The 26,641-nt window shown below is 45.1% G+C and overlaps 2 protein-coding genes across 6 annotated transcripts in view; one reads left to right on the top strand and one right to left on the bottom strand.

Annotated features, from left to right (window-relative positions):
- The window catches only part of TSEN15 (tRNA splicing endonuclease subunit 15), a 37,015-nt gene extending 33,831 nt beyond the window's left edge, over positions 1 to 3,184 (bottom strand). For all 4 annotated transcript variants that reach the window (XM_053391092.1, XM_053391095.1, XM_053391091.1 and 1 more), the window contains exon 1: positions 3,044 to 3,184. In XM_053391092.1, coding sequence (XP_053247067.1) covers positions 3,044 to 3,169 — 126 coding nt within the window. In that variant the 5' untranslated portion in view covers positions 3,170 to 3,184. The remainder of the gene's footprint in view (positions 1 to 3,043) is intronic.
- Positions 3,185 to 7,159: 3,975 nt separating this feature from the next.
- The window catches only part of COLGALT2 (collagen beta(1-O)galactosyltransferase 2), a 57,740-nt gene continuing 38,258 nt past the window's right edge, over positions 7,160 to 26,641 (top strand). Inside the window, exon 1 of one of the 2 annotated variants that reach the window (XM_053391089.1) lies at positions 7,160 to 7,497. In XM_053391089.1, the coding sequence (XP_053247064.1) occupies positions 7,241 to 7,497 (257 nt within the window). In that variant the 5' untranslated portion in view covers positions 7,160 to 7,240. Of the gene's footprint in view, positions 7,498 to 7,623; positions 7,831 to 26,641 lie in introns of those variants that run through there. The other variant, XM_053391090.1, reaches the window with a different exon arrangement.

The raw sequence follows: 26,641 nt of genomic DNA on the forward strand, positions 1-26,641 counted from the left end.
GTGTCATTCTGCTCTGGGGTTTTTGTTATAATTGTGGGAAATCTAATAAAATTTATAAAAAAAACTCTATCCCCTTTCTTGACATCTATCATGTCCCATCCTATTTAACTTCTTTCTAAACTAAAAAATGGTTTAAAATGCCTCAGCCATAAACACAGTATATTCCTTTTAGCAGGACACTACTCCTCTTGGCTTGTCATCTGGGGTATGCAAATACTGTTGACCTTTCTTACAGGATTGCTGTTAGCAAATGTGGAATACATGGATCATTCTTAGATTCTTGAGTTCAGCATAACTGCTATTTCATCTCTAGTCCAGAGATGAACCTGCACCAGGGCATGACAGAATTTGAGGTCAGTCAGTCAAGGGTGCAAAGCTACTTAAGTCCAGTAAACTTGGCTGTTTGAGAGGCTTCTCTGTAAAACTACAGAGCTGGGTCACATATACATGTTACTTCACTCTAGTTCAGGGTTTCCCAAACTTGGGTCTTCAGCTGTTTTTGAACTACAGCTCCCTTCATCCCTAGCTAGCAGGACCAGTCGTCAGGGATGATGGGAATTGTAGTCCAAAACAGCTTGGGAAACCCTGCTCTATTGCTTATTCATCCTGAACATTTTTTGTTCATTTTATTTGTTGATTTTATTTTGCTGCTCCACATGTCCAAATTGCTCTTTATCCCTTCATGTAATACCTAAGAAGCTATTGCACACATATATTTTACTTTTACTCATTGATATGTGGCACACTTCGCTTTGGATTCTTTTCCTTATGTGTCACGTGCAGCTAAACTGCAAGTCTGTGCCATCTCTCTCTTAATCCATGTATGGCACCTGGCATGGCGATAGGCACTGCATAACTAAATAGAGACATGTACCTGTGACAAGTGCCTACATAATGCTGTGCCAACTTTATTGTCCTTTGCTCTTCCTTCGACCAGGTGTATAGCCCTTAACACACAACCATTCACCCATCAGTGGATGCAGTTTCACATGGCAAAGGATAGTATAGTAAGATCATAACCAGCAGAAAGCATGGTCAGAGACACTCTCCCTCCAACTGCCATTCACAAGCTGTTCTATTACCAACTGCAAGCGGGGAAGGGAATGATTTTCTCTTTGTTTGCTGCAGGTTGAAAAACACTTAAAGCTAGCACTGCACTTTGCACATAGCCAGAGGTACCACTGACAATACCCCCCTTTCCTTTTTTCTTGTGTCTATTTCAGTGGCGTAGCGTGGGGGGTGCAGGGGGGGGCCGGCCGCACCGGGCGCAACATCTGGGGGGGCGCGCTCGCTGCCTCCGGAGTCTCCGAAGAGCCTCGGGCGCAGGCTGTAGCACCAGGCCAAGAAGCCGAAGCTGAAGAGCCCGCTGAGTGCCGCGCCCAGGCAGAGCGCGCCGGGAGGCACCAATGCCAGGGCCCGGCGGCAGCCGCAGCACCTCGCCACCATTCCGCCGCCAGACTTGCTCGCACAGGCACGGCTGCCCACCACCGACGCTGCTGCCTCTGGCGGCGGACACGTGGATAGAAACAGCGACAGCCGAGCGGGAGACTCTCCCTTTCTCACTGCAACGCTCCGGGGAGGGGGCGAGGGAGAGAGTCAGGTGGAAACGCGTGCGCGCCCCCCAAGCCGCATCTTCGCGGGGGTTGGGGGCGAAGCCGCCGGGTATTTGCGCCCCAAATTGGGGCGACCGCAAAAAGCCACCCTGCCAGCAGCAAGCTTCAAGGTCAAAGGCTCCCTTCGAGGAAGCTGCGATCCTCTTTCCAATTAAGTCCCCCCCCCCAGCTCAGTTCAGTGGGAGGTGGATTTCCCAGGTCTCTTGTCCCTTAGAGGGCGCCTCTCATCATCCCGCCATTCTGAGAGCAGGGAGGGCGCCTCTCAGGAGACTTTCTCCCGCATTTGCTTTCCCGCTGGATCTGCAACTCTTCTGGTGAGCGAGGTTTAAACCAGAGGCAGGCGCTCCTTCTTGGACGGATGCCTGGAAGAAAAAGACCCCGCGGTCTCTTCCTTTCCTTCCCCTGCAGAGACCAGCCACGTCCCTCAGCCGAGGCCGCCTTGCTTCTCAAAAGAGCCGGTCTACTACAGTTCGTGGCTGCATGGGAGAGCGCTGCTTTCCTTGCAAAAGGCCCCCAGGTTGAGTCGCCGGCACCTCCAGCTATGAGAGGATGGGAGCAGTGGCGTAGCGTGGGGGGTGCAGGGGGGGTCGGCCGCACCTGGCGCAACATCTGGGGGTTAGGGTTAGGGGGCGCAAATCCATGGGTTAGGGGGCGCAAATTACTTGCCTTGCCCCGGGTGCTGACAACCCACGCTACGCCACTGGTCTATTTACACTGTAAGCCTGGAGGCAGGGTTCTGCTGTTTTTTATTCTAATTGCTTATTTAAAGGCATTTCTACACCACTCCTCATAATATTTATTCCTCACTGGGGCAGGGTGGGTGAGGGAAATGTTTTTACATTACATTGTGCAGTGTGTAACATACATTAAAAGCACAATTTATACACTACAGGGCACTAAGCCAATGGGGCAAATAATAATAATAATAATAATAATACCCTTATTTACACAGGTACCTACTGAGAAAATCCATTAAAAGGCAACTATTCCAGAAGGAATTATTGTGAAAAGAGGATTGGGGGGGGGCGTCAAATTTTGCCCTCTCAGGGTGCTGCTATATTACCAGAGTCCATTCCTGATTCCAGGATGGGGACAATGTTTTCATAACTTTCTTCTTCTTGTTTGTTTTTCTTGCGTATTTTATGGTTTTTTTAATCTTGCATTTTTATGTTATGAACCACCCAGAGATCTACGGATGAAGGGCGGGATGCAAGCTTAATCTTGTCAATTTATAAGGCAGAAATAACTGCCTGACGCGTCAGCGCCGCTGCAAGGTCTGCCCAGCCCCCCCCCCGCGCCCGGGTCCCTCGGGGGGGGGGATAGAAGCGCAAGCGGGAAGGGCGGCTCTTTCCCCCCGCGCCCGGGTCCCTCTCGGGGGGGGGGAGAGAAGCGCAAGAGGGAAGGGCGGCTCTTTCCCCGGCTATACCGACCGCAGGGTGATCCTCCCGCCGGCTCCCGCGGAGCGTCCTCGCCGCCTCCTCCGGACGGGACTGAGCGGCGCCCGCCGGGGAAGACCCTGGGCCGCCCAAGGCGCCGCTTTCCGCCGCGCCCGCCATGGCCTCTCGCGCGCCACGCGGCTTCGCTCCGCGCGGTGTCTCGGCGCTCAGGGTCCCCCGCGGAACACGCGGCCCGGCACTAAGGTTCCCCCTCCCGACGCGGCGGCTCCGTCGCCCGAAAGTTTCTTGCGAGGCGCCGCCTGAATAGATCCTAACTGAAACTGAGTTTCAAAGGAGGGGTTTTTGCGGGGGGGGGAATCCTTTTATGAGGGAGGAGGAGGGGAGTCATTTAGGGGGAGAAAATTAAATTTTTCAGACAATTTTTTCAGCGAGTGGTCTTAAAATTAAGTTTTGAATGTGAAGAATCAAAATCTACTATTATTTTTGTGAGTGGACAACATTTAGCTTTGTAAATCTACATTTGATGAAGAAGCACATAAACTACTTTTGGAAAACCTTTTTTTTTAATTTTACATTCTGAAAATGTAAATAATAATAAATACTGATAACAATGACAATATATAATATAACTGGAAATACTTGGCAAATCATTTTTAATGATTTCTATGCATTTTTACCATACTTTAACTTAACAAGCAAAGCTAAATTATATTAATTTAACCAAAATTTCTTTTGAATTCTCAGGTCACATTACAGCTTTTTAGCACCCCACATTTGGGGAATTTGAAAGTTGAAAACTTTCCCCCAGCAGGGAAGCAGAAACACCCCCCCCCCCATCCAGCATCATTTCTTAACTAATATTTATTTCTCCCTAAGGTTTCTGTAAAATGGTGAGCTGCCAGTTTAGGATTGCCAGCTAACCAGACAAGCAGCCCTTTGATCTGCCCAACTCGGCCGGTGATATTTTTGATGGTGTGATCACCCATGCTTCTCACTGGGGTTGTGCTGCGTCTTCCTTGCTAAGCGTGCTCGCTCTGCAGAGATCCTTGCATGCGGCATGCAGTTGTGGTCTACGAGTCAGGGCACAAATCCAATGCGAGGAAAAGGAAAATGGAACAAGATTATCTCCCGGGTTTGACCCCTCCAAAACCAACAGACAGGGAAGCATCGTGCAAGGAAAAAGCAGCAGCTCTTCCCAAACTGTGCTGGCAGGGCCAGCTCTGCCACAAGACAAGAGAGGCAGTGGCCTCAGGCGCTGACTGGGGGTTTCATGGAAAGGAGGCAAGCGGCTTGCTTTTTAGTTTATTGTTGTAGTTTTACTCCCAGGGAGAGGTGCTTGTGGGCTAGTCTGGCTCAGATGCCAAAGCAAGTTGGGCATTCTTTCGAACTATTCCCTTTGAGTGGGGTGGGGGTGCTTGAGGTACTTGAGCAAAATGTCTAAGTCATGAGTGGCCTTTTGAACTAACTCAAAACATTCTGAAGGCATACTTTGAAATACAGTTTGGTAGACAAGCTTCTCAGCAATAGCACAGTTTCTGCTAGCATTTTTTTGGAGTGATAAGTCTAATACCAATGTGAGAAGCCGGTGTATTTGATTTTTACAAACATAAAACAGCAGCGCTTAAAACATCTGTAGCTTCACCAGTCCCCCATCCCAAATCTGTGCTATGCCTAAAAAAAAAATAACTGACAGATTATACACTTAACTCTTTAACAGATTATATACACTTAATATACTTAACCGTTAGGTTGAGAGCTAGTGGGCTGCAGCCTGATCTAAGGTGGCTCACAACAGAAGCAATTCCACCATGCAAATATATGGTAAAATATTCAGAAACGGGTCTCCAAATGCATGCTTGGGTTAAAGGTGTGTCTAAAATGGTTGAAGATACCTGCTCTAACATCAATGCCTCATTGCTGTATGTTCTGCCTCTTGAGTATACATTTCACATACATTTTCTCAGCAGCTTGTTTAAATGGGTCGTTATAATTCTTGTGCCCATGTTGCAAAGTGTCTTCCTTAATTCTGTCTGCTGAATTTCATGACACAGGAAAGTTCTGAGCCAGAAGATTCCTAGTTGATCTGTAGTAACTCTGGATACTGACAGCTTTGTTGCTATAGATAAATAGGTCTTCTCCCTCTGAGGATCAAGAGGATGGTGCAAAGCTGCCTATGAACAATTTTTGAACTGCTCTGAATTAAACTTGAGAAAGAGCATAATAAACAAATAATAACATCTGTCAAGCCCTGTCATTGCAGCAAACTTTACTACTTCCACAAAAGTGAAGATTGTTTAGTTCACTCAGTTTTGTGTTTCATGAAAGAAATTCTAGAAGCGTGATCTTATTAAGTGCCTCCTAAAAATAATCCCACAAATTGGCAACTCTGAAAAGGCTCCTTTTTGGCTTCTGAGGGACATTTATTGAAAGCATAGTGAGAAGAATGAAAACATGCTACTGTTTCTTGAAGGAACTGTCCCATACATCTGCTTCCTGTTGCAAGGACTGCCAAATATTTTAGTGGTTCCACAGGAATCTGAATCTTAGTCTGCAATCCTATACAGGCTTAACTGGGAGCCTCCTGGAACTCAGTGGGGGGTGGGGGGGGAGATGCTTCCTTCTTAATCAAAATTCTCTGGTCATTTGCTTGAGTTATCCAGCTGCACTTACGTTGCAGTCCTAATTACATTTGTTTCGGTGAATGCATTGGGTGTGCATGCATAGGATTGGGCTATAAACTCTAGATCGGTGCTTTCCAAACAGTGTGTTGCGACACATTGGTGTGTCGGCTGCAGTGTGTAGGTGTGTTGCACGAACACTCCCCACACTCGTCACAGGGCTAGAAAGGGATTAGTTTAACCTCTGGTTTGCTAGTGAAACTGAATTACTGTGTTGCGAAATGATGCATGTCTAAAAAGTGTCACCAACATGAAAAGTTTGGAAAGCTCTGCTCTAGATTATGATTGCTTTCTAGCAGGGAATAGCCTGGGTAGGTGGCTTAGCTAGACAAGGACTGTAGGCCAATGCTATGCATGCTTCCTGGAAGCAGTGATTCCCAACAACCAAACACAAAATCTCTACAAACAAATTAAGAGTGAATGCTCATTAAACAGCCAACCACTGTCTAGTTTCACTACAAATGTATCAGGATGTATGTTCAATAAACAGGCTGTTGGGAAGCATCCGTAATCACATCCTTACAGAACCATGTATTCATTGGGGCTTGCAATGTGCATGGGGTTGCAACCTCAGTGCCAGGAAAGCATATTATAATCCTTAGCCATAAATGTGCAGATAGAGCAACTGAAGTCAATACAAAGCAGGAAAACCTCAGTGCCAGTCTAATCTGTTATTTCATTTATTAAGGCAGAGGCTTCATAGAAGGTTGGCTCCGTGTAGGGGTATGCATATGCAGGATTCAGCCACCATGGCCTTTCTAGGCATTCTACCTAATGAAGTCGTTGAGTCCGCAGTGTCTCAGTCACTCTTGCAGTCCTAGACCCCTATACCTGTGGGAGTAATTCTGTTGAAGTCAGTGAGACTTCCATGCAAGTGCACGTGCATAAAGAGGATTGTGCTACAAGGGGCAGAATTCTGGAGCACAACTTCTGACCCATGTGTCATTTTTAAAATTATTTCCCCAGGTAAAAAGCTCGCTACATGTAGTACACTAGCTCATGAGTGAAAGGACGGTGTGGGGGCCTCTTTTCTCCGACATGCATGGAGCTCTTAGTCGTGGGAATCTAAAAAGAACACAGCCACTGAGCCACCGGTCGCGTGAAATTCCACCACCACATTGTGCTCACGAGTCCACTAGCATTAATTCGAAGTGTGCCCGGTGCAATCCGAGCCCAATAGGAATCAGAAGAAAAAGATCATCTGAAAGGTTTGTACGGACCTATCCCTTCTTAGCGTTACTTATGCTTAGTTTTGCAAAAAGCTCTCTGTCGTTTAGGAGGTCGGCAGAGGAGGGAATATGGACAGAGAGGAGCACGCGTGTTTGTTTCTGCTCGCTCCACGAGCGGAGAGCTTTGCCCCCGCCAAGCCGCCTTTCGCCGAGAAGGCACAGCCCCCCCTCCTCCTCCTCCTCCTCTGAGCAAATAAGAAGAGGCGCAGCGGCGGCGGCGGCGGCGGCAGCCCGGTCTCCTCGCCCTCCCTTCCAGCCTGCTCTCCAGGTAGGCGCCTCCCGGCCGCCGCTGCCAGCAGAGGCTCCTCGCGCTGCCCCGAAAGATGGCTGCGACCCTCCAGCTCCCTCGCCGCCCTGCCCGGATCCTGCTGCTGCTGCTGCCCCTCGCCTGGGTCTTGGGGCTCCACGGGGGCAGCTGCTCAGCCCCGGAGCAGCTCGGTCCGGATCCCCTGCCGGAATCCGCCTTGCAGAAGCCCACCGTCCTCCTCGCCCTCCTCGCCAGGAACGCTGCCCACTCCCTGCCCCACTTCCTCGGCTGCCTGGAGAGGCTGCGGTACCCCAAGAACAGGATCGCCCTCTGGTAAGTTGGCCGAAGGCGCCGCCGGAGAGACGGGCGGGGGGGGGAGACCTCAGTGACCTCATCCCGACGGAGGCTGGGCGAGAGAAAAGTTTCCAGGTAGCTGCATCAAGGCGATGGATGGAGGACAACGTGCGGGTTGGTGGGAGTTTGCAGGCAAGGTTGCCAACTGATCAAGGGGCCAGAGTTCTACCAGGTCTGCTCCTGTGCCATTAGCTGAAGCTGGGTCTTCAGAAATCCACAGATGAAACATTTCACCCTGTGATGGAAGCAATATTTTTGTCACCTTTGATGTTGCCTGCATAGGATGCTGCTGTTAAAGATCCGGAGGCGGGGGTGAGTAAAAGACTGGAAGCTCCTGGTGGGATGAATGGAAGGTTGAAGGAGGGGAGACGGGAGAGGCACAACCAAGCAGGGCGGGAAATCTAAAGTTGCAATTTGTAATCCTATGTATTTGAGAGCTAACCCCCTGAACTCACCGGGACTTGCTTCTGAGTAAATTTGCTCAGGTTCACAATGGTTTACTGGCATATACGAGTAGTGTAACAGAACGTGCAGGAGTCTAAAATTGGGACTTAATCTTGCCGTCTGCAGCAGGGACTGCATACAGGAAGCGCAAGACAGATGAGGAGAATCTTTGTGGCTCAGAAGCCCGTTGAGATTCGTCATGGCTGCCTAGATTCTTGATCTTCTGCAAAAGGAAGGGGGAAGGCAGACGTCGGCGCTCAGCAAGGCTGTGGGCTTCTGGAATTGGGTTTGACAAGCTGTTGCTACTAAGCAGTTTTCAATTGAATTAGATGGAAAAATTATAACCCTTTTTTGCATGCTGTAACTGCAATACCTGGTTGCCCCCAAGCAATTTATTAATAACTAGGCTTTTGCAGCTGTTGCTTTTGCATAGGGAGAGATTTCTTGGAAGCAGTTAGTGTGTGTGTGTTTTCTGTCCCTGCCAAGAGAGAACTGTGTCTATTTGTGAGTACCACTTCATCATTCAGTTACGTCTGTCACAGAAACCCCACTGAACATCACCTTGGCTTGTTCTGTTGGGTTTCTGTGGGAGACTGAAATCACAGCAGTTCCCCTCTCTCCTTGCCCCAGTGGGAATACAGTAGCTGTACAACTGTCTCCAGAAGCATTAAGTGCAAGAGGTAACTCGATCTCCAAGCCATGTGTTTGGGAGGGTAGGGCACATGTGGTAGAAGGAAGGACCGGCCTGTGGCTAACTGTAAGGGAGTGAAGAAGGAGGAGCATAGTTTCCAAACAAAAGCTGCAGAGGCTGATAGGGCTTGCTGTCACTCTTCAAAACAACTTAGTGGGGTTTATTGCAGGGAGCCATGTTCACACCTGTGCTTTAAATGGTTTCCCAAATGAAAAAAAGACATGTTCCAGTATGATTCCCCCTCCCACTGTACAGATAAGGATCTCTGTGTATGGTTACAGACTAGCAACTTGCCAAAAGCCAGACCATAATATACAGCTACATCATAAGTGGAGTGATTTAAGTTGTGCATCTCGTAATCCCCACCCCCGCCTGTCTCATGAGAAGTTTATTACAATGTGCTAAATAGCCTCGAAAGGCAGTCATGGTTCCAAAGGACCTTCTTTCTTTCAGTAGTCTCAGTCTATTGCACAAATTTGGGCATCAGGACAGCCTCTAGACAGGTGAGGAAGCATTCTTTTAAAAAGAAACCTGGACATGCTCAAGTCTATTCGGCCTCCGATGTTAGAATTCTTGTAAAAGTAACAACCGTGTTTGATTGCTGTACCAAGAAGTTCATTGGGAGCACCTATAACACAGTGGTAGAGCACCTGTTTTGCATGCAAAAGGCAAGTGTAATGATGGCAGTGCATTATTAATTAGGAACTTGGAAATGTTCCCTTGGAGATGAATGTGTAAGTATGCAAGGTCACAACAGTAAAATATAAACAGAAAGAGCATTAATGTGCTTAGTTGTTCTTTTTTTAAAGTAGGACTGTCACATTAGGAAGGAAAGATGCTCATTAATCATAGTGAGCTTCAAAGTTGGTGAGAGCAAAGCTTTTTCTTGTACCATTAGTCCTCAAAATAAATTTGCATTGATGTATTTTCTAAAAATGCAAGCAGAATATTTCTTTCCCCATTACCTGCAGTTTTAGGAGTATGAAGGTTGCTTTTAAAGGTTCTGTGGCTTTAAAAAATCACCTGGATGACTTATTTAAATTTTCCACTGACATCTTATAGACCATTAATATGCCCATGAGAGTACTGTATTCTGAACACTTGGATAAAGTACAGCTATAGCATTAGAACCATAAAGACAATATTGACAGAAGTCCAGCTGGCATGTAATTCATCTTGTGACAAGGTGTTCCTAATAGAACTATAAAAAGAATAAGATAAATATATTATTAAGCCATTCACATGTTTTGCTGAATTATAGTCTTGGCGGAGTTCAAACAGCATCACTATTTATTTTCCCTTTATGCTTGAGAAAGGGGCAGAAGGGGGAGGAGGTGCAGATGTCTCTAGCACTACCTATGTCAATGCTAGGTCCTGTTGCACCTTTTACTGTTTGCCTTGCACTCTGAGAAGACCCCAGGAACCCCAGGAGAGAACAGGTGGAACAGCTTTGTAGAAAACAGCTGGCTTCCCGCTAGTCTCTACTGTTGTAGGAGAGATTGGGTTGAGAGATACATCTTTGCTTCTCTGAAGGTTGAACAACTCTTTGCTTGTGGAGAGAAAAGAGGGAGACAAGAATGGATAATGGGTAGTAGCTGCAGTGTACAATTCCTGTGACTAGGTGCAGAGAAAAGGAATAAAAAAGAACGTATTCTGACTGGCCTTTTGTAGCTTTGGTTTTGTTTGCTCAAGTAACTCTCCAACTGCAGAACTTGTTTTTAATTACTTTGCAATTTGGTACCTCAGTTTTCGAACGTAATCTGTTCCGGAAGACCATTCGAGTTACGAAACGTTCAAAAACTGAAACTCAATAGCCAACAGCTAGGCTTCAGGGTTTTGCACTCAGTGGAAGTCGCGTTTCCTGTTCTACTTCCAAGGCGTGTTCGAAAACCAAAGCATTTACTTCCGGGTTTACGGCGTTCGAGTTCCGAAACATTCGTCAATGGAGACATTCAAAAACCGAGGTACCCCTGTATCACTTGTTTTACCAGTCTCACTGAAGTGTAAGCATTATCTGTACCAGTCTTCCTTTGTAGTTTTCAGGAGCTAATTGGATTTGCCCAAATTCATTGTACACAGTTCTTCCATGGAGTACAGCCCAGACCTAAGCCAGGAGAGTCAATGAGGAAGACAATGGTTGTGCCATAGGGCATGGGAAGCCTACAGTCAATTGTTTAGTATTTTGTGAGGGTTGAGCTGCAATTTCCGTCTTTTGCAGTGATGCTTTTAAAAAAATAATAATGTTTGCATTTAATTTCCTCTCTGAGTCAGTGAATATCGATGATTCAGGGGTCAGTTAAAGGCTAAATGTGGTCGTTTTGCATAGCTAAATATGTATGGCTTTTTAGTGACCCTCTTTCCTCAAGGCACATATGGACGGTCTTCCTGTTGATTTTGCCTTTTTGCTCTTACCATGTTTTATCAAGTGGCAGGCAGCCTTCTCAATATCCTGCATTTCAGTTTTGAAGTACTATGTGAAGACTTCCTTGTCCTGGTGACCATCTTCATGTTCAAATAGGAACGGCTTTTTTTTTTTTTTTTGTATTCTCAGGAGGCTGTTTTGTTTTCCAGGTAGATATATTCTGTGGGCCAGAATTGCCACAGAAACCTGCCTCCTCACAAGAGAAGGAGTTACAATAAAATGCAGTATGTCACAAACTGAATTCTGTGAAATTCAAATTGTAATACAGTGCAATAAAGTTGAATATATGAAGAAGCAATAATAATACAATTAAAGACCACACAGAATCTAGCACAGCACATTACCGTTGCTGCAACAACATCAAGTTGTCCACCAGGACCCTCAATAATTTTCACATGGTTAATGGGGGAAAGTTTGGGAACCATTGCTCTAGATGATACTGCTTCACACGGTGGTGGAATTGGCAGTGCATAAGCATGGTCACCAGTGGCTCACCCCTTCTTGTGGCATGCATGTGGGGCAGTGGGGGGCTGCCTGCCTGTGCTGTGCTTTTGCAGAAGGTGGAAACACCACTTTTCCGATGCAGTTATCTCCTGCAGAATCACAAAGGAGAAGGAGAAGAAAAAACATCTACAGAGAAATGAGGGTGGTTTTCTCTCCCGATAGTTAGGCTGAATTCTACAATTAAGTCCACTGGTGCATTTGCACCTAGCCCTAATTATGATTTGGTCCCCCCCCCAAAATATAGGAAGGGTCTATTCATCTCATCCATGCACCCCAAAAAGAAAAATGATATATTTTGTATGTATGATAACCCAGACACTATCTTTTCCCTCTCTGGCTAAACTTAGGCACTAAAGGAATGTTTTTGACTCTCTTGTCCTCTTTTGGCATCTCAGCAAGCAAAAGTTGCTCATGGCAGCAATCTGTTCTTAATTTAATGCATAGTGGCCATATAATAGCTTGCAACACCAAAAAGCATAGAAGCCCTTGCTGCGCCACCACGGACAGATGATTAGCACTAGAGCAGAGGATCAAAGGTCCTGCTGACTCTGCTTGCCCAGTAGCCACCTACTAGCAGAAAGCAGGCAGGAAGACAGGTAGAAAACAGATGTGTTTTATAATATTGTTGATTCGGTGTAAAATGACACTTTTGGAAGGTTATATGCCTGGGAACCTGCACATCCCTTGCACCGCTGCTTTTAACCCTTCTTTCTCCCCCACCAGCCACATATCTGGATGTGTATTTGTCCGGTTGAAAGAGAAAGTGTCTGAGGAGGAGGGTTGCAGGGAGAATGGTGAGGCAGGATCTCTGCCAAACATGTTGCTTTAGCCTCAGTTTCAGAGAGAGAGAAGCAGTCCATAAATGGCAGTACAGTATTTAATTGTTAAGATTTTAGACTGGGTGTTAATATTCTTCCAAAAGTCAATATTGGTTGGCCTCTCTCTGCAGTTTCCTCTCTTTCCCCCACCCCTCTAATTGATTTGAGTCCATGAATTATTCACTGCTGAGCTCCTGGAAAAAGTAAACTGTTGCGTCCCAAAGGTAATGGTAGTGGACATGTGGATAGGTTCCATGAACTGTGAAGGTATAAATCAGACTTGATTGAAGGAGCCGAATGTGACTCCCAGCAAGAGCTGAAAAGAGGAGTCGATGCAGGCGAGGGACTCATGGAGGAGCCCAGCAAGGAGTTAAGGAGCCTTCCTGGGCCTGAAGTTAGCTGCCCCTTAGATAGAATCACACCTCACAGCTTGGATTGGGACGCCCATCATCTTGAAGTGGCTGGGAGCAGGAGAGCTTGCAAAGTATTTAAATTTAATCAGACCCTCAATATAGAAAGGTGAAAGGTAAAGGAAAAGGACCCCTGGGTGGCTAAGTCCAGTCAAATTCAACTCTGCTTTCAGGCCGAGGGAGCCAGCATTTGGTCTGCAGTCAGCTTTCTGGGTCACGTGGCCAGCATGACTCAACCGCTTCTGGCGCAATGGGACACCGTGACGGAAGCCAGAGCGCACGGAAACAGCATTTGTGTGTTTTCCAAAGCACATAGTCTCAAAATACTGCCTCCCTCCATATGACCCCACTGGGCCTGCAATCATCCTCTGAGGCTGTTTTTCGTGTGTCCCTCCCTAAGAGAGGTCCAGAGGGTGGACCTTTTCTGCAGTGGCTCCCACTTGTGGAATGCTCTGCCCAGGTTGGTGCCTTCATTATACACCTTTAGGCGCCAGGTGAAAATGTTCCTCTTCAACCAGGCTTTGGGCATACTAACTGTTATGTACTGAAGTTCTCACCCTGGGCCAGCAGGGGGATACTGTAGATAGTTATGCAAATAAGGGATCGAAAGTGATGTTCACTGATTGGATAGTTTTAGAAAATTGTTACAGTTACGTTGTTGTTGTTTTTAAAAAAAGATATTTATTAAAATTTTCCATTGTAATACATTAAAAAAATCAAAAAAGAAGAAACAAAAAAGTTTAAAAACACATAGAATTCACAATCCTTATTTTCAATAACATATTTCCCTGACTTCCCCACACCTCCCCCTCTTGTATTCCAATTCAAATTGTTGGTTCAACAAGTTCTTGTCCCTAATTTTTAACCTTTTTATATTTTATATTTTATATTTAGTTCATTTTGAAAAACCAATTTTGCCTTGTAAACATCAATGGTTATACATCAGTGCTTATTCTTAAAAGCTTTTTCTAAAGTCGGCCTAAATTCCCTTCCACGATTTCCTCAATTCTCATACAAATAACAAAACAAAGTAAAAGCAAAACAGATTATAATTATACACCCTTTGGATTCCCAAACTCCACCCCCCCTTTCCCGGTTTCAATCCCCAACAAACGTCCATCAATCAATCTACTATCAGCCTGGAGATCTCACGTCCAAGGCTCTTAATTCTCTCTCAATTCCTCTCTGCCGGTTTTTTTTGATAGTCCTTGGTATTAAGCACCAAATCTCGGAGAAGCTCTAGTCCAATAGGGTCCATGTTTCTTCCAGCCAGACCTCCATACTTAAAAGTGGAGCCTGAATCTTGTTTCTTACTCCTTTCAAGTCCAAATGTCTCCAAAGCTCCAACTTCCACCTTAATCAAATTTGTAATCCTTGGGTCTTCAGATCTCCACATAAGGAGATCTCTCCATTCTTCAGTCTCCAATTCAGACCAAATTTTCACCATCAAGTTCTTATTTTCCTTTGTAACCATCACGTCAGGCCTCTGGCTCTCCTTTGTCATCTGCAACATTACATCTCCTCCTTCCTTTTCCTCAGGAACAACATATATCTCTTTCTCCACACTCTCAAAGCTCTCAAGTTTCTCTTCTTGTTCAGCTGCATGGGCTTCCTGAGTCAATTCCTTATCAAATTCAATGGATTTGTTTACTGTTAAGTCCAGAGTTGCAACATTTGTAGCCAAAACATCAATTTGGCCTTGTAACTTTCCCAAGAGAACAAAGACTCTGTCCAATTTAGCTTGAATTTTCCCTCCTTCAGCCATTCTTGTAATGTCCCAAAACCCCCTCTAGAGAGATTTTGGTTACTTTATCTTCCTTCCAGTTCAAATCCAAAAGTCAAGTTATTTTGTATCAGTTCTTCCTTGTTTTCAACAAAGTATAGTCTAATTGTAACAAATATAGCCAGCAGAAGCAGCAGAAACAAAGTTCTCTTTTTCCGTCTTGACAGCTAATTTGACAGCTGTCAAACTCTTCAATACCTTCAACAGGCTCTCTCGCGGATCACTCCCGGGTCCGGGGGGGTGGCACTTCAGCTCCCAAAATTAGCTCTTATCCTCCAGTAAAATTTCTTCTAGTGCCAAATCGTGAAATTAATGTCTTTTGCCCAATAATAAAAGAAAAAATTCTCTCACCCTTAGTTAGCAGGTCCTTGCTTTAGGTTGTTTACAAGACGGGGAGACGGACTTCCTGTGTGCGCCTTCCCCGATCGTACCTAATTCACAAAAAAAATTTCTTTAGAAATCCAATTTCCGTACTACTCACGGGTTGTTATTTTGAAGTCCAAATCACAAGAAGAAGTCAGCGCTCTCCGGCCATGGCAGCGCGGCTTCACTCCACAGGAGAAGCAGTCGACTCTCAGCACCGTGCCGCTCACCCCGTCCCCCATTCCGAAGCCTTTAAAAAGGCTCCTTCGCAGGTCGGGGGGGCGCAAATGGTGCCCGCCGAGTCACCAGGTTCACAGGCTTCACCGCCTGTGATTTTTAGGGGTCCCCGCGTCGCCGCAGCGGTAAGACCCTGATCCTGTGGAGCCGATTCCCTCCGGAGCTCGGAGGGAATCCGCCATTAGCCGCTGGCGCTAATCCGGAAGTCCCCTAAAATGGTTACAGTTACGTTGTACTGGAGCTCTATATAAGCAGGCTGACTGAACCCTTCAGTTCAGTTCTGTCCTGGCCTGTGAATAAACAAGAGCTGTTTGAAGAATCGCTGTGTCGTCTGATATGTTCACCCACAACTTAACACTAACATCCTATATCCTTTTAAATGTCTTTGTGGGAGGGGAAGGAGGGTTGTTTTGATTTGTTTTATTCTTCTTAATATTTTTTTGCGTTTTTATCTTGTATTTTTGTGCTGTGAACCACCCTGAGATCTATAGATGAAGGGTAGAATACAAATTCAATAAATAATGAAAATAGCCGTGTCAGATAAGGCCAGTGTTGTGTCCATGTCGAGCTGAGAGATGCTGGCTTGCTGGTCAGCACCCAGATGCATCGCCCACTTCTGAGGCAGGCTGTGTTTTCTTTCAGCAGTGCTGAAAGTGGTCAGGAACACAGGTGGATACGAAGCAAAACTGGCACTGCAAGTTTAAACTGGCTTAACAGTAATTTCCCCTCACTAGGGAATTTTGAGAACTGTAGTTCTGTGAGGGGGAGGCTAAGGACTTATTGAAGAGAATTCTCAATATTCAATTGTTTGGGGTAACACCATGGCGGTTAATTTGAATTTATAGCTTATAGAACCAATATAGGTTATAAACTTTTTGGTGAGGGAGGGTGTCCTGCCTGATTGTAGGCTGAGGTACAACTTATTTTTATTACTTATATAAGTTATAGACTCAGGGGTGGGATGTGGATGTCTTTCTGAATTTGTGCTGTACCTGTTGAAGCTCTTGCAAAGTACCGTAGCAAGGAGCCTTGGTGCTTTCTGAATGGCTGCAAACCCAAAAAAGGTCAGAGGGAGATTCCCCCCCCCCATCTTTCCCTCAAACCTGGTGAAAAGTAGGAGCTTGTCCCTGATGCGTCCTGCATCTGTGAAGACCAAATAGTTGCCCTTGCCCCTAACAGGCTGTTGAATATGTTTATTTACCATGTTGCATTTGTCTATTATTGATGAATTGTCAAAGTCTCTGAGCTGCCTTGAAAATGGGATAGGGAATTTCACTGTACACTGCGGTAGAGGAGTCTCTGACCTTGTCAGTGGAATGCTGGAAGTGAACTGGAGGCTTGTCCACACTCAATATGTTTCCATCTGTTTCACAATGCAGAACAAGCAAATAAAGTCCACATAAGAGGCATCTAAGTGTCAGTATGATGCTCCCCTTTTTGTACAGCATTTTGAATTATCTGTTTACAATATGACTTGTGTAGATCTGTGTTTCCTAAACTTCTGAGAGCTGAGGCATGCTTAGTGTTTTTTTAAAAACTGGTGGCATGATTCACTCTTGCACTCAAAAGATTTGCTTTCAGAATGTCTAAGACCAAAATCTATCATTCCATAGAGATGCCCTCATCTCTGAATGGGCTGTTTGGATAGGTGTGTCTTGATTCAAAGGAGGTGAGCTCAGAACAGTGACTTGTGCAGAAGAGACACCTGTAGCCCCTTCTAGGAACAGATAACTAGTACAGCTTTTAATTCAGAGAGATTGGCCCATCCTATCACACCAAATGTTGAGATGTAGCAGAATTAACCCCCTTCAGTGAAGGCCAGTTGAAATGAAATAAGGCTAGAGTCATTAATCATGCAGAGACACACTGGGTAGCCTCCTTGTAGGAGTATAGTTCAGGCTTGCAAGAACTTTTAATTGCACAAATTGGGAATGACTATTGCAGGGTATGACAGCAGGAGTTTTTTGGATTTGTTTAATCCCCTAACTAAGTCTGTCGTTACATTTATGAACACTTTTATAATGGGCTGTGTGAGCCTTGAGCAATAAATTCTTTCAGACAGCTTTTTTATTATGATTTTTTTATCAACAGTATCAGGTTACTGGAACAACCTGGCAAAGGTCATTTTCTGTAGCTCACACGAGGGTAATAATTGCCCTAATACGCTTTGTTGAACATTTTTTTCCTGGAACCGGAGACCATCAAATTACTCATCTCAAAGTACAAAATCTGGTTCAGAAATGGTCTGACTACATGAAAATCTTAGCTGTATTGAGCACTTTACATTCACTTGCCATGTATTTTCCTTAATAAAGTCCAGGCCAATCTGGAGATTATACTGATAAGAATGGAAGGTGTATATAGGGTGATTCTGTTTTGGCGTTAATGTGGCTTGTTGTTGTGCTCATAAATCAGAATGATCTTCCCAGTGAGTTGGTATTTCAGGCCAATGAAGTCATAGCTGTCTGCCTGGCAGTCTCCAGCTTGGAATCATTCATGCAAAATAAAGTTATTGCCAGAATTTCTCTTCACATACCTGCATTTGACGGAGGGCTCCTTGGACAGGTCAAGAGAGGTTTTGTTTGGTCAGTGGCATTTTCTTGTAATGGGAATCTTCCTAAGACAGATCTGTCCTAAACTGCAAGCAAGAGAGCATACATGAGGCCCATTTCACAATCCATGTAGCACCAGGGCCATGACACTTAAATCTGGCTCAATTCTAGAAATCAGACTAAACAAGCTAGAGGCAAAGCTAGATAGTAAGTACAGCAGTTTTGGGGTGAAGGATGAGTCATAGCAGATCAAAGAGCCACAAACAGGTTGTAGTACAGGGATAGGCAACCTAAGGCCCGGGGGCTGGATGCGGCCCAATCGCCTTCTCAATCTGGCCCACGGACAGTCTGGGAATCAGCGTGTTTTGACATGAGTAGAATGTGTCTTTTTATTTCAAATGAGTAGAATGTGTCTGGGTTATTTGTGGGGCATAGGAATTCGTTCATTTCCCCCCCCCCAAAAAAAATATATATAGTCCGGCCCACCACATGGTCTGAGGGACGGTGGACCAGCCCATGGCTGGAAAAGGCTGCTGACCTGTTGTATTAGCTCATCTACAACAATAAGAGTAAAGGGAATTGTGTGTTCTCTGGACACTCTCCAAGATGCACAGTTGGTTTGTCCCTTCCACATATGATTCTGTAGCCTTATGAGGCTTTGCCCTTGGGTGGGAAAAATATTGCGCCTGGGAAAGGGAAGTGGGAGTCAACAGACACTCAAGGAATAGTTTCGGAGAAAAGGCTTTTATTTCTACCATCCATGAACTGGTAGAAGGAGCAAGTGTGATAAGTCACAAAAAGCATGCATGAAATTCACAATCATGTGCACAAGCATATATACCCCTTTCCAGTTCCCTCCCCCTTTCTCCAGAGTCCTGCCCCATGAGTTCCTCTGAGCATGAACAGAAAGCTGTCTTGGGACTCTTGGGCTCTTGGCGCCCTTCCCAGGAAAGGGGTTTCAGAGTGTTCAGATATGGTTCAATCTCTTGTTCTGGCATGGTTCCCGGACAGAAAGTAAGTTGCAATGTGGTTCTTTAGCAAGGCCAGAAGGCATGAGAAAGGCCTGAGAAACAATGGACTGTACTCTACCTTTGTTACAGCAGAGCGGAATGTTTCTGATGCTTAGCTGCTGAGAAAATGATTTTGAAAAGCTTTGAGAAGCTTTGAGCCTGCTTTGGTGGGGGGTGACTTCGGGCCTAGGTGAGGTCACCTGTCTTCACCTTCCTTCAATTCAAATTCAAAATGAATTTATTCTCTTTTCCACCCTCTAACTGCCAACAGAAGTAACTGTTTACCAGTCACCGATTGAGAGAACGAGCCAAGCAGGTTGCCACAGACATGTCTCATGCGCACGCCTGTGGCTTGAAACTCTTGAGGCAGACAAAAATAAAACTGACAAAATCCCTTATCCTGCATACTACATAACTGTAAACTCAGTCTCCAAGGCAGGCCCTTTCGTATCCAAAGTAGTCCATGAGTGCACAAGAGGGAGTTCCTAGGTTTGCAGAAATCCAAAAAAAATAGTGGGGAAAACCCTAAAAGGCAAGGGGGGTCAGAAGCAGCCCAAAGTGGGCGTTCCTTTCATAACTGAGAAACACAAAGATATTCCGTGAGAGTTTTTGCTACCAACACTCATGCTGTGGTTAACAAATTGCACACCAGCTCCTTATAATTGGAACCAATTTGGTCACTTAGATAGTTTAACAAAATTGTCCTAGGAGCTAGTGGCATTTTGATTGTTTTAAGGATATTGCTTTTGTTGACTTCAGTTGGTGCCGAATCATTTTGAAGCCATAGTCAAGGGGTAGGGAATTCAATCAGACTAGCAGGCTGTATCTTTATCTCCCCAAGGGCCAAGTTTGACAGATGGGTGGGGCTACTGCCCTTTGACTCACCTGATGTCACGATGGCCTCAGGTGCCCTATTTTTGCTCACACAGTTTGAAATTGAACACTGCAGGCAGAGGCACAATGTTTTGCACACCCTGGTGATCAGCTTTGCAGGGGTTTTGTAAACTTCCATTTGGGCCAAACATTTCTTTACCTGCCCTATGCATATGGTGTCATTTATGGTGTCAGGTATAGAGCAACTGGGTGGCTTGACCATAATGGCTTTTGGGCCCAAATAGGAAGTCCGGACAGGCTTCATTAGTCTCGCTGTAGCTAGAAGAAAGCTTACAAACTGCGGTATGAGTTAACTATCATTTAATTTGCCATAAAAGTTAGTGCAGATGTGAGTGGTTATTTTGTGGCTGTAATGGTAGTTATCCCAAGAGAGAGAGGAAATACCCAAACAAATGGGGAAAAGAGGTGCTGCGCAGTATGTGTGCTCCTGATGGTCAACCCATGATTTGGCTGTGAGACATTATATCCATTCTTGGTCAGTTTCTAGTCCAAATTCACCCATTGCGCTTCATGGCTGAGTGGAAATTTGAACCAAAGTGTCTCCTGTCCAGATCTGGCACAGTGTCCACTAAATTCTTGGCTCTCGTGACTCTAATGCAGAAGTGCAAGTCACAGTGTCCCTGTGTGCACAACCCTTGAGACCGAGAACCCAGTCACTCTAGGACACATGTTGCACTCTTGCTAAGTGCTTGTTGAGACGGATTTCATAAAATCTTTCTTACAAGTCTGCCTTCAGGCCATGCTCATTGTTCCCCAAAATTTATGAACTTCATTGCATGCTGCCGGATCTGTAAAAACATGTCGGGAGCAACCTGTAGTCCCCCGCCCCGGTGTGTGTGTGTGTGTGTGTGTGTGTGTGTTTAAAGTGCCTAAGGTGGAAATTTTATTTGATGGGATGTTGGCTGGTTAGAATTTACCAAACCAGGCTGATATCTGTGGTTGGGCGGGTCTGAGGACGCAAAGCACGGCTAACCTTACCTTCTCTAAAAACATCTTACTTGTCTCTCCCACACACCCACTTTCTGTGTTGATTTTTTTCAGTTGGTGATCACTGAAAGTAAAAATAGAAAATAGAAGTCCTGCCAGGGTTGCAAACTTTAATCATTGACTGAAAATGGATCTTGCATATTTAAGCTGACCCCACCGCTTCTCAGGGCAGGCAGCAGATTGTTGAAGGCTATTCTGTGTTATCTATATCATTTCTGCCGCTGTTCTTCTGCCATGTTTCCTCTCCTTTCAGAATATATGAACTCTTATCTGTGAGCTTGCAGATTTGCATGGTCCCAGTGAGTATAGTTTGGCTTATCATAGCAGGCAAATAGGCCAATCCTGCTACTTGGCTAGTATTGAACTTCAGATCCCACTTGGAAAATAACATCATTTTTATATTACTATTATTTTTAAATAGGCCAGTTTAGTTCACGAGATGCAGACTTACAGAGATGCTATCTGAAATATGCAGTGGCCCTAGTTTTTATTCCTGTAGGTTCCCTCTCTTCCCTGGTACCTTTACCATGCAGTCCTCCCATCAGCTCAAACCTCCTAGGCTAAAAATGTATTAAATTGTTAGCATATCTAAGTTGATGTGTCAGCACAAAGTAGCTATTTTGGTGTAAAAGCTCAGCTATCAGAAAATAAATATGTCCCCATAAAAATAGAAGTAACTAAGCCTGAAACATTCCACTATGTCACTTTTTATAAATAAAGCTGTTAACAATTGATATGGATCAGTGTGTAATCTTGCTTTTTATTTGACCTAGTATCTCTGTGCTATGTGAACAGTACACTTAATCCTTTACACGTTTTCCCTCCCCTGTTCTCAAAGATCAATGTTTCTGAGCAATGAAAAATAAATCAAAACTCACAACTGATGCCAGAAATAAACACTGACCTTAAACAATGCTTGTGTAAATACTGGTTGGGTAGAAAATATATGAAAATAGGCTCTCTTCTAAAACTTCTTTGAGTGAATTTCATCAATGGTTTCCTTCTACGTTTTTTTTTGGGGGGGGAGGTGGGGCAGTGGAATTGTTTTAATACCGCATCTGCATCATTTTCACCCTCTGCATCATTTGCCCATGTGCCATTTAATCAGAATGGGTGTAGTGGCCAATATGATCTGTCCATAATGCCTCAATGCAACGCCATGCATGAAGACTCAAGGATGTCCTTAAATAAAATCAGATGGGTGAACACACTATGTGAAGGCAAAGAAGATTAGAAATTTTGTTTGAGAATCATTCATTGAAAGGTTGTCTTGCCAAATGCAAGGTAGTTCTTTAAAAATGAGATTTAGATGTAATAGAAAACGCAAGTGAGTGAGAAGATTAAAGATTTTATTCTAAACAGGAAGCAATACAGCGGTACCTCTGGTTGCGAACGGGATCCATTCCAGAGCTCCGTTCACAACCTGAAAGGAACGCAACCCGCATCCGCATGTCTGTGCACGCGTGGGGCGTGATTTGTTGCTTCTGCACATACGTGTGACGTCATTTTGCACGTCTGTGCATGCGCGAGTGGCAAAACCCGGAAGTAACCCTTTCCGGTACTTCCGGGTCGCCGTGGGACGCAACCTGAAAAGACGTAACCTGAATCGAATGTAACAAGAGGTATGACTGTATATACAGACCAAGCAAGCGCTTCAAGCTGCTACTTGGAATCCCTCAAGAAGCGGTGAAGTGACTCGCCCAGGAAGCCTCCGTTTGCATGGCCCCTCGACCCAGGCTTCTCTCTATTCTGCCCCAAACCATATGATTTATAGATAGCTAGATAGCTAGCCTGTGCGGTGCAAATTATTCATTAGCCACCCCCTCCCAATGCCTCACTTTCTCAAAACAATGTCCAACATCAAAGAAGGTGCTCATCACTATCTCTTCCTCCTGATTAGGACACTATAGGCTGTTCTCATGCCATCAAAGAACCTAAGAGACAAGGAGAGGGGGAGGGAACAGAGGCAGGAAGAGGGCAACCGAGTCAGATCACTAACTCTGGATAGATTGCCCATAGAAAGGTGGGGTATCAAAACTGAAAGACTAAGATGCTGCTGCTGCCAGAACAAAAGGGAATTTGGCTACAGTGGAAATGCTGGGCAGGTGAATACAGTATTCTGCACTGCACCCCTCCCCAAATTTTGCCTATGCTGAGTGTGCTAATTTCAAGGGGAGTATCCAAACTGGAGAATACACAGTACTGCCCAGAATTCAACCCACAAAAACATAGCAGGCACACACAGAGCTCTATAAATTGGATGACTTTGCTTTTAATTAAATACAAAGGGAGGAATTCAACTTTGCACTAACATAAATCTCACTTCCCTCCCCTATGCCCTGTTCTGGAGGTAGGAGACCCTCCAAAGCTAATGGGGGGGTGGCTGCAGGAGGCGGGGGGGGGGCTGTCGCAGTAGCAGGAGTGCTTGTGCTGCCTCCTGCTAGTGCAACTACTTAGTTGGATCCATCCCCAAGCAAGGATTACTAGCAGTTACTGGCATGGAAATATACTTGAAAGCCTGTGAAATCCTGAGGCAGAAAAGGGATTGCTTAATTATTTAGTGGAAGACTGTAGACTTTTAAGTGCCTCATAGAATCATAAAACTGTAAAGTTGGAAGGGAGCCTGAGGGTCATCTAGTCCAACCCCCTGCAATGCAGGAAACTCAGCTCAACATCCATGACAGATGACCATCCCACCTCTGCTTAAAACCTCCCAGTGAAGGAGGGTCCACCACCTGCCAAGGAAGTCCACTGCTGAACCGCTTTTACCATTAGAAAGTTCTTCCTGGTGTTCAGTTGGACTCTCCTTTCTTGTAACTTGAAGCCACTGGTTCAGTTCTTGCCCTCTGGAGCAGGAGTTATTTTATAGTTCTTGCCTCATGCACTTCTTGCTTTCCCTTATGAATAAATTACGTAGAAGTAAGAGAGGGTTTGCAGATTTAGCCTAATTTAGACTAGGCTGTTGAGTTCAGCCTTTTCTGAATGCAATATTTTGGTCACCTTAGAAAAGCATTTGCAGTATGTATGCATGTATATGTAAGCAGCGTTCGAAACTCCCATTGTTCTAGGCACATTTTGAGATACAGAATTTCATCAGCACAAGCAGTTTCTGATCTCTGGGCACAATACTGCGCCTAAGATTTCAGATTAAAACTGCAGAGTGGAAGGAAAGAATGACCTTTTTCTGTCTCCCCACTTCCAGCTACTCTCTGAAGACTGGAGAAGAGACCCTCTTCAGAATATTAGGGGGGTGGGCAGGGGAAGGACTAGGCCATATGAAAAATGAACATAATATTTTAGCTGCAGTTCATTCATTTTCAGCTTTGTACTATTGTTATGAGAAAGTGAACCTAGACATTCCCTTGTTGTGCCCATAACCTTGGTTTAAGGTGCCCTTTAGCTCCTAGCTTTCATATATCAATTTCTAACACTGATACTAAGGCAAGAGAACTCGTAGCCTAGCTTGTGACTTTCTGATGGTCAGAAGTAATCACACACTCTTTGTCCTTCCAAATTATAGTGCTCCATGTGCTCCATGTGCCCTGCTATAAACCTCCTCTTCTGTCTGGTTGCCCTTTTGTGAACAGAGTTGCAACTTGACTTGCAGGATATGGCAGACCTTCCTCCCCAGAGCAAAAGTACTGTAACAACTTGACTCTTGTATTAACTTGAAACACATCCGATTAGTTGGACCTGCTGCCCCTCTTTTCCCTGCTCCTTTTTTATCTCACTGAAGCACATGATTTTAAAAGTTTTAAAAAACATGGCAAAATAGGCTAACTATTGCTGAACATAAAAAGGGCAAGTACAGTGGCACCTTGGTTTACAACCATAATCCATTTGTAAGCCAAAACAGGTTGTAACCCAAGGCGCACTTTCGCCAATGGGGCTTCCAAAAAAATTTGTAATCCAAAAAAAAAAAAAGGTTGTAATCCAAGAAAAGTTTGCAATCTGGGACATGCACTTCCGGGTTTGACGGGTTTGTCATCCAAAACGTATGCAAACCAGACTTTTTGCAAACCAAGGTACCACTGTAATATTTTTTTTCAATACATGCTTGTGCATGTATCAAGGCTTCTGTCCTGACACACACTTTGGGAATTTCTGGTACAGTGGTACCTCAGGTTACGTACACTTCAGGTTACATACACTTCAGGTTACAGACTCCGCTAACCCAGAAATAGTACCTCGGGTTCAGAACTTTGCTTCAGGATGAGAACAGAAATTGTGCTCCGGCGGCGCGGCGGCAGTGGGAGGCCCCATTAGCTAAAGTGGTGCTTCAGGTTAAGAACAGTTCCAGGTTAAGAACGGACCTCCGGAATGAATTAAGTACTTAACCCGAGGTACCACTGTATATGTGCCAACCTTTCCTCTTCCCCTGATGCAATTTTTAGGAGATCATTACAGTTCAGTAACTTGAATCCATCACATGCTCACATGTTGGCTGCCCTCACATAATTGTACTCAATTTCTGCAGTAGGCTGGAAAGAAGGCTTTTTTTAAGAAAAGTCAAATTGCTAGCATTGGGAATGAAGCAAGTGCCTTAATCTCTTCCATTCCTTTCTTTTGTGGTTCTTTAGTTTCCCATGAAGAAGAAGAAATGTCCAGTTTGGATCTCCTTTTTGTTGCAGCTCTTAACTTAAAAGTGAGATGTATATCAGAGAGTGATTTCAAGATGGTTGTGGCTGCATTTCACATACACTGCTGCATGGTTGTGACATAGGCGTAGCCAACGGGGGGGACGGGGGCATCTCCCCCCCATCAAGTAAAACAATAGAAATACTTGACTAACTGACCAATCACGGTGGTTCAGCTCCCACTAACCAAAGTCCTGTCCCCCCTAACAAAAATCCTGGCTACGCCCATGCGCTGTGGTATTCGGCAAGTAGTTGCTAAAGCACAGTAGGTAACAATGGGATACACCATTGCATTTAGGGCAGAAATCACACCCACCCACCCACCCACTCACACACACACACACACACAGAAAGTAAGCCGCCTTGAACTCAGTGTGACCTTCCATTTGGGAAGATGTGTATAAGATTGCACTGTCGATCTGTTACACCTGGGAATCTTCTTTCATTCATACTATCCTACTACTTTAATCGTTGTCATTTTAGATAGTGCTATGTGTGACAGCAGATTTCCATCAGAAGAGACAAAGGGATCCATTCAGCATGTAATTTATCTTTTTTTAAAGAAAGGGAACAGCGAGGAACGTTTGACAAACTCAGGTTTCTTGAAAACAGATTGCAACTTAATTTACTCCTCTGGGGTGCCACCTGCTTAAGATATGAACCAGGAAAAGTTGAGCTTGGTTTAATTACAGCAAACAATGCTGTTCTTTTGTATGACACTTGAGAGCAGTTTCTGTTCTCTTTTTTAATCTGGGGAGCTGCATAGAAACCTGTGCAACTAGATCTCTGGTCTCCACAGCAAGAAATCTTCCCAAGGACCAGATGTTCTCTCTTAGAAGCTGCCCGACAGCCGTTTCTTACTCAGGTTTTCTTGATTTGATGCCACTGACTCTCAAGTCCACATACTAGGTTTAGTTTTACCTCTTGATTATCTTGGGAGCATTCAAGCGACTCCATTAACACAGTAAGAAGTGCAAAGTTCCCTGCCCTCTCTCTCTTTAAGAAAAGAGCCACCAGCCTGACCTGGCTATGGATACCCAGTGAGGTTGGAGGCTGATCTGGGCTGTTCTTCACTTTAGTCACTCTTTCTCCATCAACAATTCCTACCGTATTGGCCCGGATATAAGCCGCACTCGAATATAAGCTGCACTTTTAAATTGGAGGTGGGGGGGAAATACCTGCATATAAGCCGCTCCCTTCCTCACTGTTCCTGGCTGCATAGGGGGGGGGCTGTGCTGTGTTGCTGGCTCTCTCCCTTCCCGGCCTTGGGGGAGAGCACGGGGAACTATGCACGGGGTGGGTGGCGCTTTGCCACGCTCCTGGCACTGTTTGCCCTGCGCTCCTGGCTGCATACCTTAAGGTCGCGAATAT

The sequence above is a fragment of the Podarcis raffonei genome, chromosome 6, assembly GCF_027172205.1.
Source record: "Podarcis raffonei isolate rPodRaf1 chromosome 6, rPodRaf1.pri, whole genome shotgun sequence".
Lineage (NCBI taxonomy): Eukaryota > Metazoa > Chordata > Lepidosauria > Squamata > Lacertidae > Podarcis > Podarcis raffonei.